Source organism: Pinus tabuliformis, chromosome 8 (assembly GCF_031772625.1).
Source record: "Pinus tabuliformis cultivar Carrire ecotype Pingquan chromosome 8, CPIR1, whole genome shotgun sequence".
NCBI lineage: Eukaryota > Viridiplantae > Streptophyta > Pinopsida > Pinales > Pinaceae > Pinus > Pinus tabuliformis.
In genome coordinates, this window is record NC_142294.1 from 1,525,841,169 (window position 1) to 1,525,856,666 (window position 15,498).

The window sequence follows — 15,498 nt, forward strand, 5'->3', positions numbered from 1 at the left end:
GGCAAGACTAAACCCATTGTCAATCTAGGCAAATATCCATGTCAGTGACAACAAATAAAGATAAAATCACATGCATATGTTATGCATCGATAACTAGTAAGGAGATCATACATGCATGTTACCTGGAGAGCAAATCCAGTTGTAGATGTTGATCCAACTGTTCTCTTGTGTTATTGTGCTTTCCTTTGCCTTCTTTCTCCAAATACCATGTGTGCCAAAGTGCTCCAAGAATGCCCCAAAAATACTCTGAGTGTGCAAGAGTATGAAAGAATGAGAGAATAAAGGAGAAATCCAAAATTGAACAGACAGAACATTGTGAACTGATATTTAGAAGCTTTTTTTATCATTGATGTCTCTATTTTCATTATTTTTCTTCATTTTTCCTTTAATTTCCATCTAATGAAAATATGTGACCCTTCATCTTCCTTTTCTCCTATTTTCTTTTATTTTCATAGTTAAAAGCCAATTAATGCCTCTTTGCCTTTGTCAATTTCAATAACCATTAATATATCACCACTAATACATATCACTATGTTTTTCCCAACATTGAGCTTGCAATACATGTTCCAGGACCTTAGTCTTATAATCCTCAAAATCCTTTTTTTATCATTGATGCCTCTATTTTCTTCAGTTTCCTTCATTTTCCCTTTAATTTCCATCTCATGCAAATCTGTGACCCTTCATCTCCCTTTTCTCCTATTTTTCTTTATTTTCATAAATAAAAGCCAATTAATGTCTCTTTTCCTTTGTCTATGTCTTTGCCAATTTCAATAGCCATTAATTAACATATCATTATGTTTTTCCCAACATTGATCTTGGAATACGTGTCCCATGACCTTAGTCTTATATTTTATTTACATAGAAAATCAAGTTAGTTCATATAATACTTGTTTATATGACATTTTTCTTAATTAATCTATTTAATTAAAAGGGAAAAAATGATATAACTACTATCAACATTTAATTTGTGTATACTACTATGATATTTTAAAATATTCCATTGAGGCTAAATTCCTAACACCCACCTAATAACTATTGATAATTAAATTAAAATTGTCGAAACCCTATTCCAAAATACACACGCCTATGAGCGTAATTACTTCATTGGATGTTGTTAGATAACATGGATAGAGTAGTAATTAAGTGGATAGGCATGTTTATTTTTGAAAAGAGATTTAATCATTTCAATTTTATTATCAGTAATTATTAAGTGGATAGTGGAGATTTAACCTCCACATAATATTTTATAATATTCATAATAGTATACACAAATCAAAGGTTTTTTTTTTTCTTTTTTTATCTCTAAAGTAGTTATGTTCTTTATTCCATTTTAATTAATTTGATTAATTATAAAAAATTGTGATATGAACAAGTTTCATCTGAAGTGACTTATGGTCTTTTGGGCATGGAGTATTAATTAGCCATGATATTAGCCCTTGGTATTGTAACAAATCTTATTTACAAATTAATAATATATATGGTTAAGAATCTTGTTCCATGTTTTTTTAAATGTATATATGTTTAATTTATTTATTAATTCATTTGATTATCTATTAGTAAAAATAATAATTTAAAATAAAATTATAATTTAATGAGTGTTTATATTTTTCTTTTATTTTATGAAAATGAGAGATGTATCGTGTAGTAGGTGTTTTGATGTTTATTATGCATTGATGCTTATCATAGTTTACTAGCCATCTAATTTATATAGATGCATTAGTCCTTACCAAGCCAGAAGCACTCTAACAATCGATTGCAATTTGAATTCTATTAATTTAATTTTGAATTATGCATAACCTAATATTAAACTTTAGAAACAAAATAATATTTTTTATTACAATTTAAAAATCCTAATATTAAACTTTAGAAATAAAATAATATTTTTTATTACAATTCAAAAAAACTAATTTTAAATTAAGAGTTTACAATAAACCCATCTATACCCGTGTCACCAATAAAATCTACCATAATTTTGAGTGGTTAGCGGTATTCATGCCAACTTATGGTATCATAGCTAACATTCTCTAACTAATAAACTATTTGTTGTAAGGGCTATTCATGACTTTCATTAGCAAACCAAAACAAACGACGACCTTCTTCGGAATCTGCGCAACGCTCAACAACCAAAGATTTCGAAAACCATGCTAGCGAGTGTAGGTTTTCATACTGTATTTATCATTACCAAATCTAATTTTGATTTCTACATAAGGCTAATTCTTGTATTATTATTTTTTCTTTCTGAATGCTTCTCCCGATATCGCAACAATATTATAGGTCAGCGGTTTCAATTATATGCATAAACAAGCCATTTCAACCTTTGATTCTTCTAAAAATGATTCAAGGGCAATAGGCCACTAATATTATTAGTTAGCGGTTTCAATTATTTCCATAAACAAGCCATTTGAACCTTTGATTCTTCTAAAAATGATTAAGGGCAATAGTTATGATAACTGAGAGGAAAATTTTGCAGGTAACTGTAATACGAATAATATTCACTTGTAAAACAACACCATAGAATTTAGAATAATTCAATAAAATTAACAAGATTTGTTGATGCATGTAATTATTTACAGTTGTCGTTTAAGTCTGTGAAGTTAGCACAATTGCAATCAAGGACTTAATGAGAGGTGATCAGTCCACCAGTCTATTACGAACATGGATGGGATGAACTAGGGAAATAATCTATATTCGATAGGACGAACTATGGTAACAATCTATATTCCACAAGTTGATTAAGAACATGGATGGATGGACTATAGCTACAATCTATATTACACCAGTCTATTAAAAACATTGATGGGATGAACTATGATTGAAATCTACATGAAAGGATGAGAGGATGGATTTCACAGATCTAGAAAAATGTGATATCTCAAAATCCTTTTTCAAATACTGAAAGAGGACTTTGCTCTAAACTATATATAAAATAAATGTTATAATATCTTAATAGTTTATTAAGATCTAAACTTTTCTCTATATTCTAGAAATCGGAAAAATGATTTCATGAGATTCCTTACTATGCAATTTGTGAATACTTTAGTTAGTTTAGCTGTATACAAATGTTTAATTGGATCCGATACAACATACTGCATTATTAATTGTGAGGTTACAAGTTAAATCATGGGTGTACGCTCTTAAAACTTGTTGAAATTCTCTTGTTTGCCAGAGAAAATGACTCCTTTTCCAGATAAAATACAGGACATAAGAAGTATACAGAATAATAATTTTACTATAACGTCTGAGGTCATAGAATTTAAAGTGCCAAATAAACAATACATTTTACTTTTTTCCATTTAGAAATCAAAGGAGTGCTACTTATTTTCTGGACCATGAAAACCTTGTACAAACCGGGTGGTAATTAAATTCGTATTCCTGACAGATTATGGAAATCCAATAGAAACGACCCCTGTCGTAATTCCACTGTCTTTCCCGTCGTGCACGCCTTGGAAAGCCAACAGAAACGACTCCTGCAGTAACTAAAATTGCATTCCCGTCGTCCACGTTGCTGATTCCCCAAATATTCGGGAATGGGAATTGGACGGACATGGGAGTGGGAATTGGACGGACATGGGAGTGGTCAATTTTTTGACTAATTTCATCTTTGTCTCATATCTGAATATTTGGGGAATCAGCAATTGATTTAAGCTCAGGCATCGGCCACGCTTTGCAAAAAGTCAATGCCTAGTTTAACTAGGCCGAGGAGTTGCCCAGAAAGTTAAAGTTATGTAAATTCCCGTCATATTTGGAGAAAATGAGACAAGGATTTTTGGAAATCCAAATTATAGTTGTTAAATTTCAAAATTTTAGGTGTCCTAGACGTTTTCGATGGTGCTGAATCCATTTTCAACATCAAAAACACGATTAAAAACTGCCTCTACAAGATTTTTGAAAATTTTTACCCAGATTCCAACAACTCTTAGCGGTCCAAGCAATTCATCTGCTAAAAGTTAGAGGACTCCGAAAAACAATATACTATTGTAATTAAAATCTTTTCCCCCCTCCTCCACGCCTTGCCTTGCAAAACTAATAGCAACGACCCTCACCGCGTTCATAATAAGCGTCTTCCAACCAATCTCTTAAAGCCAATAGGGACGGCCTCGTCAGGTGAACGGGATTAAGGAATATATAGTATATGAAAATGATTAAATTGATGTTAAAGTCGAATGGTGTCAACATTCAATATTATTATTTTTTGACCCGTAAATGACAAAAGAACTTGCTTCACAAGGCCTCCATAATAATTTATTTATGAAACAACTTATTTGACACGGCGTCCATAATAATATAAGAATTGGAACCTCAAACATTACCATCTGACATCCATAACCCTATGAGTTTGCCCTCACTTTACAATACCTTCAGATTAGAGGATCACCTTCCGTCATCAAATCTACCAAAAAAAAGAACAGGGGAACGAGAAGGGCGTGTAGCTCTTGCCCTGCTCTGCAATGGCGATGAAGGCGAAAACATTGATCAACTGTGTGTTGCTTATGGTCAGTGTGTAGACGCCTCTGCAGCTCTTAGCAGCTGAGGATTTTAATTATTCCAGTTGGGGTGATTGCTCACCTAACGAATAGAGTTACGGTAGCGATTTCCAGCATAATCTAAACCAGGTTTTTAAATCATTGGTGGAGAAGGTTTCAACGAGCGGATTCAACACTAGTGTTGAGGGGAAAAACAACAATAATGTTGTTTATGGGCTTGCCCAATGCAGCGGGAATATAAATGCCTCGGACTGCAAACAGTGCGAAACGGAGGCGGCAGCATTGGTTGTTGAGATATGTCCAAGCAACACCTCTGGATTCGTTTGGCTAAACGACTGCTTCTTACGTTACGACAATCATAGCTTTTACAATGATTATAATAAGAGCGAGGCTACGGATGTTGTTTACAACCTCGAGAAAAGCTATGCTCCAGCGCAGTTTGGAAATATTATCGAGCAAGTGCTCTCAAATATCATCGAAAAAGCTGTGCAGAGTCTTCAACATTTTACTAAAATTAAAGTTGACACAGTGCATTGGGATTCAATGGAAATGTACAGCTTAGCCCAGTGCTGTTGAGAGTTGTCCGTAACAAAGTGCCGCTCCTGTTTATCAATCATACGGCATGCGCAACTGGTGCTAATGGAGCACGCTACAGAAGTTGTCATTGCGCTATGCGTTACGAGATTTACAACTTTTTCAATACTTTCATCATTTTGCCGCCTCCGCCAAGATCCGGTATTTTATGATCAAAGGCTTGTCAGGAATTTCTGGTTATTCCAAACAAAAAAAATATCAACAGAGAGTAATACTCTATTTTCGGGATTTCTGATAATTCAAAAACACAAGAACAGAGCATAAAATAATACTCTACTTTGCTTCAGGATCAAAAAAAATATCAAAATAATACTATGTTTTAATATAGCGAAAACAGAAAAAAAATCGCTTTGCTGTAACTGGTGCTGCAGCAACACATTTTTTTTTCAGTTGCTGTTCGTGGTGTTGCAGCAATGTAATTTTTTTTTACGTCAAGTATTTTTCGACTTACGGTGTAACAACAACGGTGATTTGACGTCAACACTACTTTTGGTGTAACAACAACGGTGATTTTAAGTCAACACTATTTTTGACTTTTGGTGTAACAGCAATGGTGATTTTTGACGTCAAGCCTATTTTTGACTTACGGTGTAACAACAACGCGCAAAAAGAAACTTCTATTTATAAACGATAAACTAACTGATAAAAATAAGTCTTCCTCACATAGAGGGATCTTCACAAAAGATTATGCTAAAGAGCATCTTCCTCTTGACAGAGGGATTACAGCATGAACGCTTCAATTCCACAAACCAGCTATCTCAGAAAATTACAATTTCAGCACCGTTGTGCAATACAAAAAAAACTCTCAATCTACTTCCTCTATTTTCTACTACTATTTCTATTTCTATATTTTCTACACTGCTGTGTCTGCATTTTATAGTGTGGGAAAGGGTCATCACCGCTTTAACTTGCTAATGAAGTCTCTGCTGTACTCTGTTGCTCATAATGAACAAAATCTGATCTTTTGCTGCATTTCTTGAGTCGATGGTGATGAAATCTATGGCTGACAAATGCTGCGTCGGCTCGAGGCTGATTCTTTTCTCTTTCAGCCATTCTGCTCATTAATATGGTTGTTGAGAAGTAATGGTGTAGCACTGGATCTGATCTTTCCTCCTTCTGAAAACACAAAAATAATTAAAGAGTGAAAAGATGGTAATTGCAGTGACTTAAAAGATCGGGAATAAATGTGGGGCGCCGGATCAAGGAAAATAAGTAAAGTAGTTGTTGTTGTTCTGTTCAATGCAGTTGAAACTATAATTTCAACACTCCCCTTTAATTTCAACTGCTGGGTTATCAGTCATACCTAGAAGTTTCCTTAAAAACTCAAAACTTTTCTGGTCTAATGGCTTTGTCAGAATATCCGCAACCTGTTCCTGAGTCCTGCGATGTTGTAAAACGATTTCTCCATTGTTCACCAATTCTTTGATGTAGTGAAACTTTGTGTCTATGTGTTTTGTTCTCTTGTGGAATACAGAGTTCTTGGATAATGCAATAGCTGAGATATTGTCACAAAATAACTATTGTTGTTGCCTGCTCCTGGCATAGACTTCTCAACATTTTCCTCATCCAAACTACTTGACACGCTGCTGCTGTGGCTGCCATGTACTCTGCTTCTGCTGTAGACAATGCCACAATTGGTTGTTTCTTGGAAGTCCATGAAATGGCTCCTGAACCTTTGTGAAAAACGTAACCAGATGTACTTTTCCGGTCATCTACACTTCTAGCCCAATCACTATCTGTGTATCCAACTAAATCTAAACATTTTGAAATAGTATAAAATATGCCATACCTTTTTGTACCTTTAACATACCTCAGAATTCTCTTTGCTTCCTGCCAATGCGTTTCTTTTGGCTTCTCCATGAATCTGGAAATTAAACTAACAGCATACATTATGTCTGGCCTAGTTGCAATTAAATACATAAGGCTGCCAACTATGCTCTTGTACACGCTAGGGTCAAAATCCTTGCTGTTGTCTTCTTTGCTGAGTTTTAATTCCATCACTGTGGGAGTGTTTGTTGCCTTGCTGTCCTGCATGTTAAATCTGCTCAACACTTCATTTACATATTTTGCCTGTGAAATAAAAATTCCATGTTTATTTTGATCTACTTCTATTCCTAAGAATTATCTCAGCAAGCCCATGTCAGTCATCTCAAATTCTTCTTTCATGACTGATTTGAAATTTTCAATGAGGTAGTCATCATTACCTGTAAAAATCACATCATCAACATATAACACAACAATTAAAATTTTACCTTCCTTTTCTTTGATGTAAACAGTGGGTTCTCCCTCACACTTCTCAAATCCGTTCTCCAGTAGATAGGAATCTATCCTACTGTACCACGCTCTTGGTGCTTGCTTCAGCCCATAAAGAGCTTTCTTGAATCTGCAAACTTTATGCTCTTGGCCTTTCTTCTCATAGCCTAGAGGTTGCTCAATGTGAACCTCTTCCATTAATACTCGATTCAATAATGCTGACTTCACGTCCATTTGGTAAACTTTCCATTTGTTTTGTGCTGCTATGGATAGCACTGCTCTCACGATTTCTATTCTTGCAACCGGAGCGAAAGTCTCCTCATAATCTCTTCCATACTGCTGCTTGTATCCCTTGACAACAAGTCTTGCTTTGTGCCTTTCTATCTTGCCTTCAGCATTACTCTTGGTTTTGTAGACCCATTTAACTCCAATGACTTCTTTACCTTTTGGTAGCTCAACTAAATCCCATGTCCTATTTCTTTCTATGGCATTCATCTCCTCATCCATAGCTTCTATCCATTTCTTATCTTTAATTGCTTCTTTGAAATGAACAGGGTCATCAACATGACAATACAAGGCAAATAGGGAATTCATACCTTCATCATAAATATCACTTAAATTTCTGAATTTCTTACATCTTTCATTCGGTGTGCAAGTGCTTGTAGATGCACTTGAATTTCCTCCTTGTGGTGTGCTTGGAGAAGCACTCTCATTTCTCCTCAAGGGTGTCTCTTGCTGTTCTGGTGTTGATGCTGCTATTTGGGGATGTGTTTCAGCCAACTCCTCATCTTCATCATTATGAGACAAACAATTTTTAACATTAATTGTTTTCTCTATGCTTCCATCCCAAGCTTCCTCCTCAATAAATTGAATATCTCTGCTCACAAAAAACTTCTTGTTGGATGGGATATACAACCTGTAAGTTTTGGATTCCTCACTGTATCCAATGAAAATACATTTCTCCCCTTTGCTGTCAAATTTCTTCCGTAGCTGATCTGGAATGTGTGCATAAGCCACACAACCAAAAACTTTCATGTGGGTGACTCCTTGCTTTCTCCCACTCCATGCTTCTTCTGGCAATTTATTCATTACTGCTTTTGTAGGACACCTATTCAAAATATATACTGCACAGTGTACAGCTTCAGCCCAACAATCATTTGGCAAATGCTTTGCCTTCAACATGCTCCTCGCCATATCCATGATTGTTCTGTTTTTCCTTTCAGCAACTCCATTTTGTTGCGGGGTGTACCTTGCTGTAAATTGCTTATGAATTCCATTTTCTCTGCAAAAATGTAAAAATTCTTTGGAAATATACTCACCTCCTCTGTCAGTTCTCAAAACCTTGATACGCAGCCCACTTTGATTTTCTACAAGTGCTTTGAAATTTTGAAATTTTTCAAACACTTCACTCTTATTCTTCAGAAAATAAACCCAAGTATTTTGGGTAAAGTCATCAATAAATGTTAGAAAATATTGGCTGCCTGCAAGTGATGGAGCTTGCATCGGTCCACATAAATATGAGTGGATAATTTCTAAGCGTGCTTTTGCCCTTACGCTTTTTCCAGTTGGAAAACTTTCTCTGTGTTGTTTCCCCAATATACAACCTTCACAAAGGCTATCTGGCTTTTCTATCAATGGTAATCCTCTTACCATTCCTTTTCTACTCAACAAATTAAGACCTCCAAAGTTGAGATGTCCAAATCTCAAATGCCATAACCAATTTTCATCCTTTGGTACGCTTTGGAGAGCCTCTTATGTCACTGCTGCAATTACTTATTTATTTTTCAAATCTGCCCTTATTCTGAGAAGGAACATCTTGTTCCTTTTCATCTTCACTTCAGCAATACAACGTTTGCTGGGTAATCTATCCATGATGGTGCATACATTATTCTCAAAGAAAACATTGTAACCCTTCTGAACAAGCTGTCCAATACTCAAGAGGTTACACTTCATTCCGGGAACATAATAAACATCTGCTATGGTTTTCTTTTCATCTTTCTTTGTAAATATTTTAACTTCTCATTTTCTCATAACAAAAATTTTACTATCAGTCCCAAGTGTGACTTGTGACTGCACACTCTGATCTAAAGCAAAAAACAGGGCTATCTTTCCTGTCATATGGTTGCTGCAACCAGAATCTAGAAACCATATATCTTCACTGTTTGTTTCAGCCATATTACAAACTAACAAAACATTATGTTGACTGATATTTTCTCTAGTGATATTTGCACTAGATCTATTTCTCATATCATGCTACTTCTTCCTACATTCATTTGCATAGTGCCCATATTTTTTACAGTAATAACATTGGACATTGGATTTTTCATACCTTTGTCCTTGAGCATGATGTTGTCCACTTTGTTGGTTGTTGCCATGGCCTTGGTTCTGATTTCGATTGCTGCCTCTTCCTTGAATGTTTGCTGGACTGTTTCTTCTATCTCTGTATTGGCTTCTGCCTCTTCCTCTCTTGTTTCCTCTGCCTTGACCTCTTCCTCTTCCAAATGACATCTAGGTCTTGAAGGTTTTCTCTAAAGATGAGTTTTCATTTCTATTCAACCTATGCTCATGTGTTATCAGTGATGCATGAAGTTCATCAACTGAAAAATTTGAAAGATCCTTTGTCTCTTCTATGGTGGTAACAATCACATAAAACTTTGAGGGTAAGCACCTCAATAGTTTCTCCACAATCCTTCTTTCTTCAAGAGTTTCTCCATGAGATCTTATCTGTGTGACCAAACCAATTGCTTGTGTGAAGAATGAGTCAATATTGTCTGACTCCTTCATACGCAGGTTCTCAAAATCTTTCCTCAGCAACTGTAGTTTTGTTGTCTTCACTCTCTCCATACCTTGATAGGCTGTCTTGAGAGTTTGCCATGCTTCTCTGGATGTATTTGCTGCTGCTATCCTTGGAAACACACTCTCATGCACTGCTTGATATAAGAATACAAGGGCTTTTGAGTCCTTCTTCTTATTGCTCTTCAACAACTCTTTCTCTGCCTGAGTTAATCCAATAAACTCTTCTTCATTTGTTGGCTCTTCAAATCCATATTCAACAAGTTCCCATAAATCTTGTGAGGCAAACAGGGCTCTCATGGTTATTGCCCAGTAGTCATAGTTTTTCCCATTGAACTGTGGGAGCTGGGTATTAAACATACCCACGCTGGTGCTGGCCATTCTTTCAATACTTGACTGTGTAAAAAAAATCACTTAATTGTCTTCAACAGCTACACAAAAAACTAATCTGAAAAATACCTTGACAGCGTTTTCGCTCTGCTGGATAATTTGCTGCAGCAAGAAATCTTCTTTCAGCTTCTTTGATGTCTTCAAAGAGCCTGGACAAGCTCTGATACCATGTCGGGAATTTCTGGTTATTCCAAACAAAATACAATGGAAAAAATCCTCTGTTTCCACTATTGGGAATTTTCTGATAAATTCTGAAACAACAAAAAAAACATATCAACAGAGAGTAATACTCTGTTTTCGGGATTTCTGATAATTCAAAAACACAAGAACATAGCATAAAATAATACTCTACTTTGCCTCAGGATAAAAAAAAATGATCAACATAATACTCTTTTTTAATATAGCGAAAACAGAAAAAAAATCGCTTTGTTGTAACTGGTGTTGCAGCAGCGCAATTTTTTTCAGTTGCTATTCGTGGTGTTGCAGCAACGTAATTTTTTTTGACGTCAAGTATTTTTCGACTTACGGTGTAACAGCAACGGTGATTTGACGTCAACACTACTTTTGGTGTAACAACAATGGTGATTTTAAGTCAACACTATTTTTGACTTTTGGTGTAACAGCAACGGTGATTTTTGACGTCAAGCCTATTTTTGACTTACGGTGTAACAACAACGCGCAAAAAGAAACTTCTATTTATAAACGATAAACTAACTGATAAAAATAAGTCTTCCTCACATAGAGGGATCTTCACAAAAGATTATGCTAAAGAGCATCTTCCTCTTGACAGAGGGATTACAGCAGGAACGCTTCAGTTCCACAAACCAGCTATCTCAGAAAATTACAATTTCAGCACTGTTGTGCAATACAAAAAAAAACTCTCAATCTATTTCCTCTGTTTTCTACTTCTATTTCTATTTCTATATTTTCTACACTGCTGTGTCTGCATTTTATAGTGTGGGAAAGGGTCATCACCGCTTTAACTTGCTAATGAAGTCTCTGTTGTACTCTGCTGCTCATAATGAACAAAATCTGATCTTTTGCTGCATTTCTTGAGTCGGTGGTGATGAAATCTATGGCTGATAAATGCTGCGTCGGCTCGAGGCTGGTTCTTTTCTCTTTCAGCCATTCTTCTCATTAATATGGTTGTTGAGAAGTAATGGTGTAGCGCTGGATCTGATCTTTCCTCCTTCTGGAAACACAAAAATAATTAAAGAGTGAAAAGATGGTAATGGCGGTGACTTAAAAGATCGGGAATAAATGTGGGGCGCCTGATCAGGACAAATACGTAAAGTAGCTGCTGCTGTTCTGTTCACTGCAGTTGAAATTATAATTTCAACAAGGCTGATTGTGGTTTTGTTCATTTCGTAAAGTAAACGATTTCCCAATTTAGTAAAATATTTCATTTTGGTGCACTACTTCTTTCACCATAGCTTACAACTGTTAGGGACATACTGGTTTTATAGAGATTAATTCATTCAGTGGAATAAACACAACTAATTTAAGAAGGCTTTATGTGCAAATTTGTAGGAGGGAAAAGATCTAAGGTGCTTCCAATAGCTCTAGGCGTAGTAGGCGCTACGGTCGGATTAATTTCATCCATAGGCCTTTTCATGTGGATTCGACGGAAAGGTCGGAAACGGATTCCCTTAACTAGAGGTCTCGAAATTGCTAAGTCATTCAGTGTGTGGCATATTAGCAGGTATCTTATGAACTGCTTACCTATTGATTTACTAGATGCCATGTAATTCTTTTTGCAGGTGAGCAAAGAGAAATTAGCTTAGTGCTTCCAGAAGTGAACCCGGAACTCAATTTTAAGTACCATATTTTGAGAGAGGCTACTTCCAATTTTAGCGCAGAGAACAAACTTGAAGAAGGAGGTTTTGGGTCTGTCTTTAAAGTGAGTGTTAAATAATTGCTTTCAATTGAATTAGGGATTTATTTACAACTGCTCAAGGTGTAATGGAGAATATAAATAATTAAAAGCCGATTTAAAGTAAGCGTTAAATAATTGCTCTCAATTGAAATAGAGCCAGCAATAACTCCACGTCATAATGTAGAATATAAAGAACTTAAATCTGATTGATGTACAGGGTGTTCTACCCGATGGCAAAGAGATTGCAGTTAAACGGCTGAAAATAGGTTAAGGCAAGGAGACGCCGAATTTTTTAATGAAGCGAATGTCATCAGTCGCTTTCAACACAGAAATCTAGTGAAATTGCTTGGTTGCTGCGTTGAAAGCTCAGAAAGGCTACTGGTTTACGAATACCTGCAGAACAGTAGTCTCGACAGAATTATATTCGGTTGCTTCTAGCTCTCTATCTGCTTAATGGCTGCATGGATCTTGGATTTGTTCCAGTTTGTGTATGTAGCTTCTTCATGTTCTTACTTCCCGATATGCATTGATTACAAATATAGAAAAAAGTCATTTACTTAAATGGAGAGAGCGATATGAAATCATAGTTGGAACTGCACGTGGGCTGGCCTATCTTCATGAGTAATATGAAATTCGGATAATCCATAGAGATATTAAAGCCAGCAATATTTTATTGGATAATAAACAAAGACCCAAAATAATAGACTTTGGGTTAGCCAAATTATTTTCAGAAGATCAGAGCCACGTTAGCACTAGAGTTGCGGGAACTTTGTAAGAATTATCTCTTGAGTTCAACCTATTGATGTCCCCAGTTGATTTAATAAATTATAGGATGTGCTTCTGAAAGGTTTATATCGTTATAAGATAAGGAGATAAGTTAATTGTAAATGACATTATGCAGAGGCTACATGGCACTTGAGTATGCTTTACGTGGGCAACTTTATGTGGGAAACTGACAGAGAAAGCAGATGTATTCAGCTTTGGAGTTCTTCTACTCGAGATTGTTAGCGGACGAAAGTGTCGGAATTTGGTGGAAGACTCGGAGTTTCTCATCGAAAGAGTATGCCTCATATATATAGATTTCATCATATCTTTCAAGTGAAAATTTTCTAAAATCTCGATGCCTTGCTAACAAAAGTCTTGTGTTGTGTTGTTGTATTGGGCAACCAGACATGGACACTGTATCAAGCAGAACGAGCTTTAGAAATTATGGAATCCACATTGGAGGGCACTTATTCATGCGACGAAGGGATTAGAGTTATTAAAATTGGTCTGCTCTGCATCCAAGCAGCTCCAATATTGCGGCCATCAATGACCCAGGTGGTTTCGGCGCTGACAAGCAAGCGTGAAAATCTTCCATCACCAACAAACCTTGCTTTCGTAGATCTAGATGGTGTGGGAACACCTGACCCTGAAAGAACATCGAGCAGTGTAGCAACTTCTTCCGTGACACCTTCCGATGTCTATTCTGCAGCTGCTAATCCTTCCTCAGGCATTCTGGAGCCGAGATGAAAATCAGGCCATGCCTCTTGGGACTACTTCCGTTGCGTCGCATTATATCTATTGATTATAGGCATTATATTTCTTTACATCCGTTGATTATAGGATTGAAATCATTAGTTGTGACACAATTAAGCGCGTCAAACAGTGTAGTTAAACGGTTACTGGCACATCATGGGAAACGGGGGATTATGTAGTGATACGTACAAAAGGTGTGGCAAGGTCTAACCAGCCTGCCATAGGGCATTAAATGCCCGGGTACATGTATGCTCTATAACAAAATATAACGCGCGGTAGCTACATAAATTAAAACTAAGGGCGGTGTGTTATTTTGTTATAGAGCATGCATGTACCCGAGCATTTAATACCTTATGGCAAGCTGTTGTCTACAATATTAAAAAGCAAATCAAAAATTTGGGAAAATCTAAATTATGAATTTCGTTTTTTAATTGTCACGTGAAACATTAAATTGAAACGGTAGGTTAAAGATTATTTATAAAGCAAATATAAAATTTGGGAAAATCTAAATTATGAATTTTTTTTTAAGTTCTCTTTTTTGGTTATGTTTGTTTTTAAATGGTCATGTGAAACATAAAATTGAAAGGGTTGAGTAAAATTAATAAAGATTAAATTATTTTGAGGGGATTATATTAGTTACATTAAGATTTTACTGAGGATAATTTTATTATTTAAATTATTTTTAATAAATATATATTTTAAAATTTATTCTCTTAATTTTATTTTTTTTAATTAAATTGTTGGATTATATATTAATTTGATTTTTGGCTCGTTAGCAATGTTAAAATAAAAAATAAAATATATTATATATTAGTGTTATATTATATAATTGTATTTTAAATAAATTCTTTATAATATATATGGGAATATTGTAAATAATTTAATAACAATATTTTTATAATATTTATAATGATCTTTATAATATACATGGGAATATTATAAATAGTTTAACAACAATATTTCTATGATTTTAATAAGAATGGTTAACCACCATATTATTTATGTTTTTGGGGAGTTTCATGAAATCATTTTTATACTAAAAACTAACATTTCAAGGATGACAAATTTAAAAATAAACTATTAGAAAATTTTAAATATAACATGGAAATATATTATCTAATATTCAAACTACTTAATCTGACAATTACTTTATAAATTAAAAGTGGTGTCTCTATATGAGATATATGGAGTTAGGATGACAAATTTAAAAATAAACTATTAAAAAATCTTAAATATAACATGGAAATATATTGTCTAATATTCAAACTATTTAATCTAATAATTACCTTATAGATTAAAAGTGGTGTCTCCATATGAGATTGATGGAGTTGAATGCTTTAATTCTATGATTAGATAAATAGATTCGATTTAAAGCAAGAGATTTGGATTATACGAATTTATGAAAATCATTACATTTCCCAACTATATATATATATGAAAACAATAAGTGAAACATAAACAATTTAATGAGCACACTCCACAAGGTTGGATATACAATCAACATGACATACTATCCATTCCATTTCTCCAATGGTGAGGTAAGTTTATGCAATATGAGGTGGGATTTATTTAGTCTTTTGGTTATTCAAT

The 15,498-nt window shown here is 34.8% G+C and overlaps 1 protein-coding gene across 1 annotated transcript; it reads left to right on the top strand.

Moving 5' to 3' along the window:
* Nucleotides 1-4,448: 4,448 nt before the first annotated feature.
* LOC149241734 (cysteine-rich receptor-like protein kinase 2) lies at nucleotides 4,449-13,902 on the top strand. Its single transcript, XM_089370644.1, has 7 exons — nucleotides 4,449-4,493; nucleotides 4,599-4,943; nucleotides 5,042-5,219; nucleotides 12,275-12,414; nucleotides 12,608-12,656; nucleotides 13,350-13,450; nucleotides 13,561-13,902. The coding sequence occupies exons 1-7, from the start codon at nucleotides 4,449-4,451 to the stop codon at nucleotides 13,900-13,902; spliced, it is 1,200 nt and encodes a 399-aa protein (XP_089226770.1).
* The last annotated feature ends 1,596 nt before the right edge of the window (nucleotides 13,903-15,498 follow it).

Coding starts and splice junctions, on each gene's coding strand:
- LOC149241734 (XM_089370644.1), top strand. CDS start 4,449: ATGGCGATGAAGGCGAAAACATTGATCAACTGTGTGTTGCTTATG. Junction 12,415..12,607: donor GTTTTGGGTCTGTCTTTAAA/GTGAGTGTTAAA, acceptor ATTGATGTACAG/GGTGTTCTACCCGATGGCAA. Junction 12,657..13,349: donor AGTTAAACGGCTGAAAATAG/GTTAAGGCAAGG, acceptor GGAAACTGACAG/AGAAAGCAGATGTATTCAGC.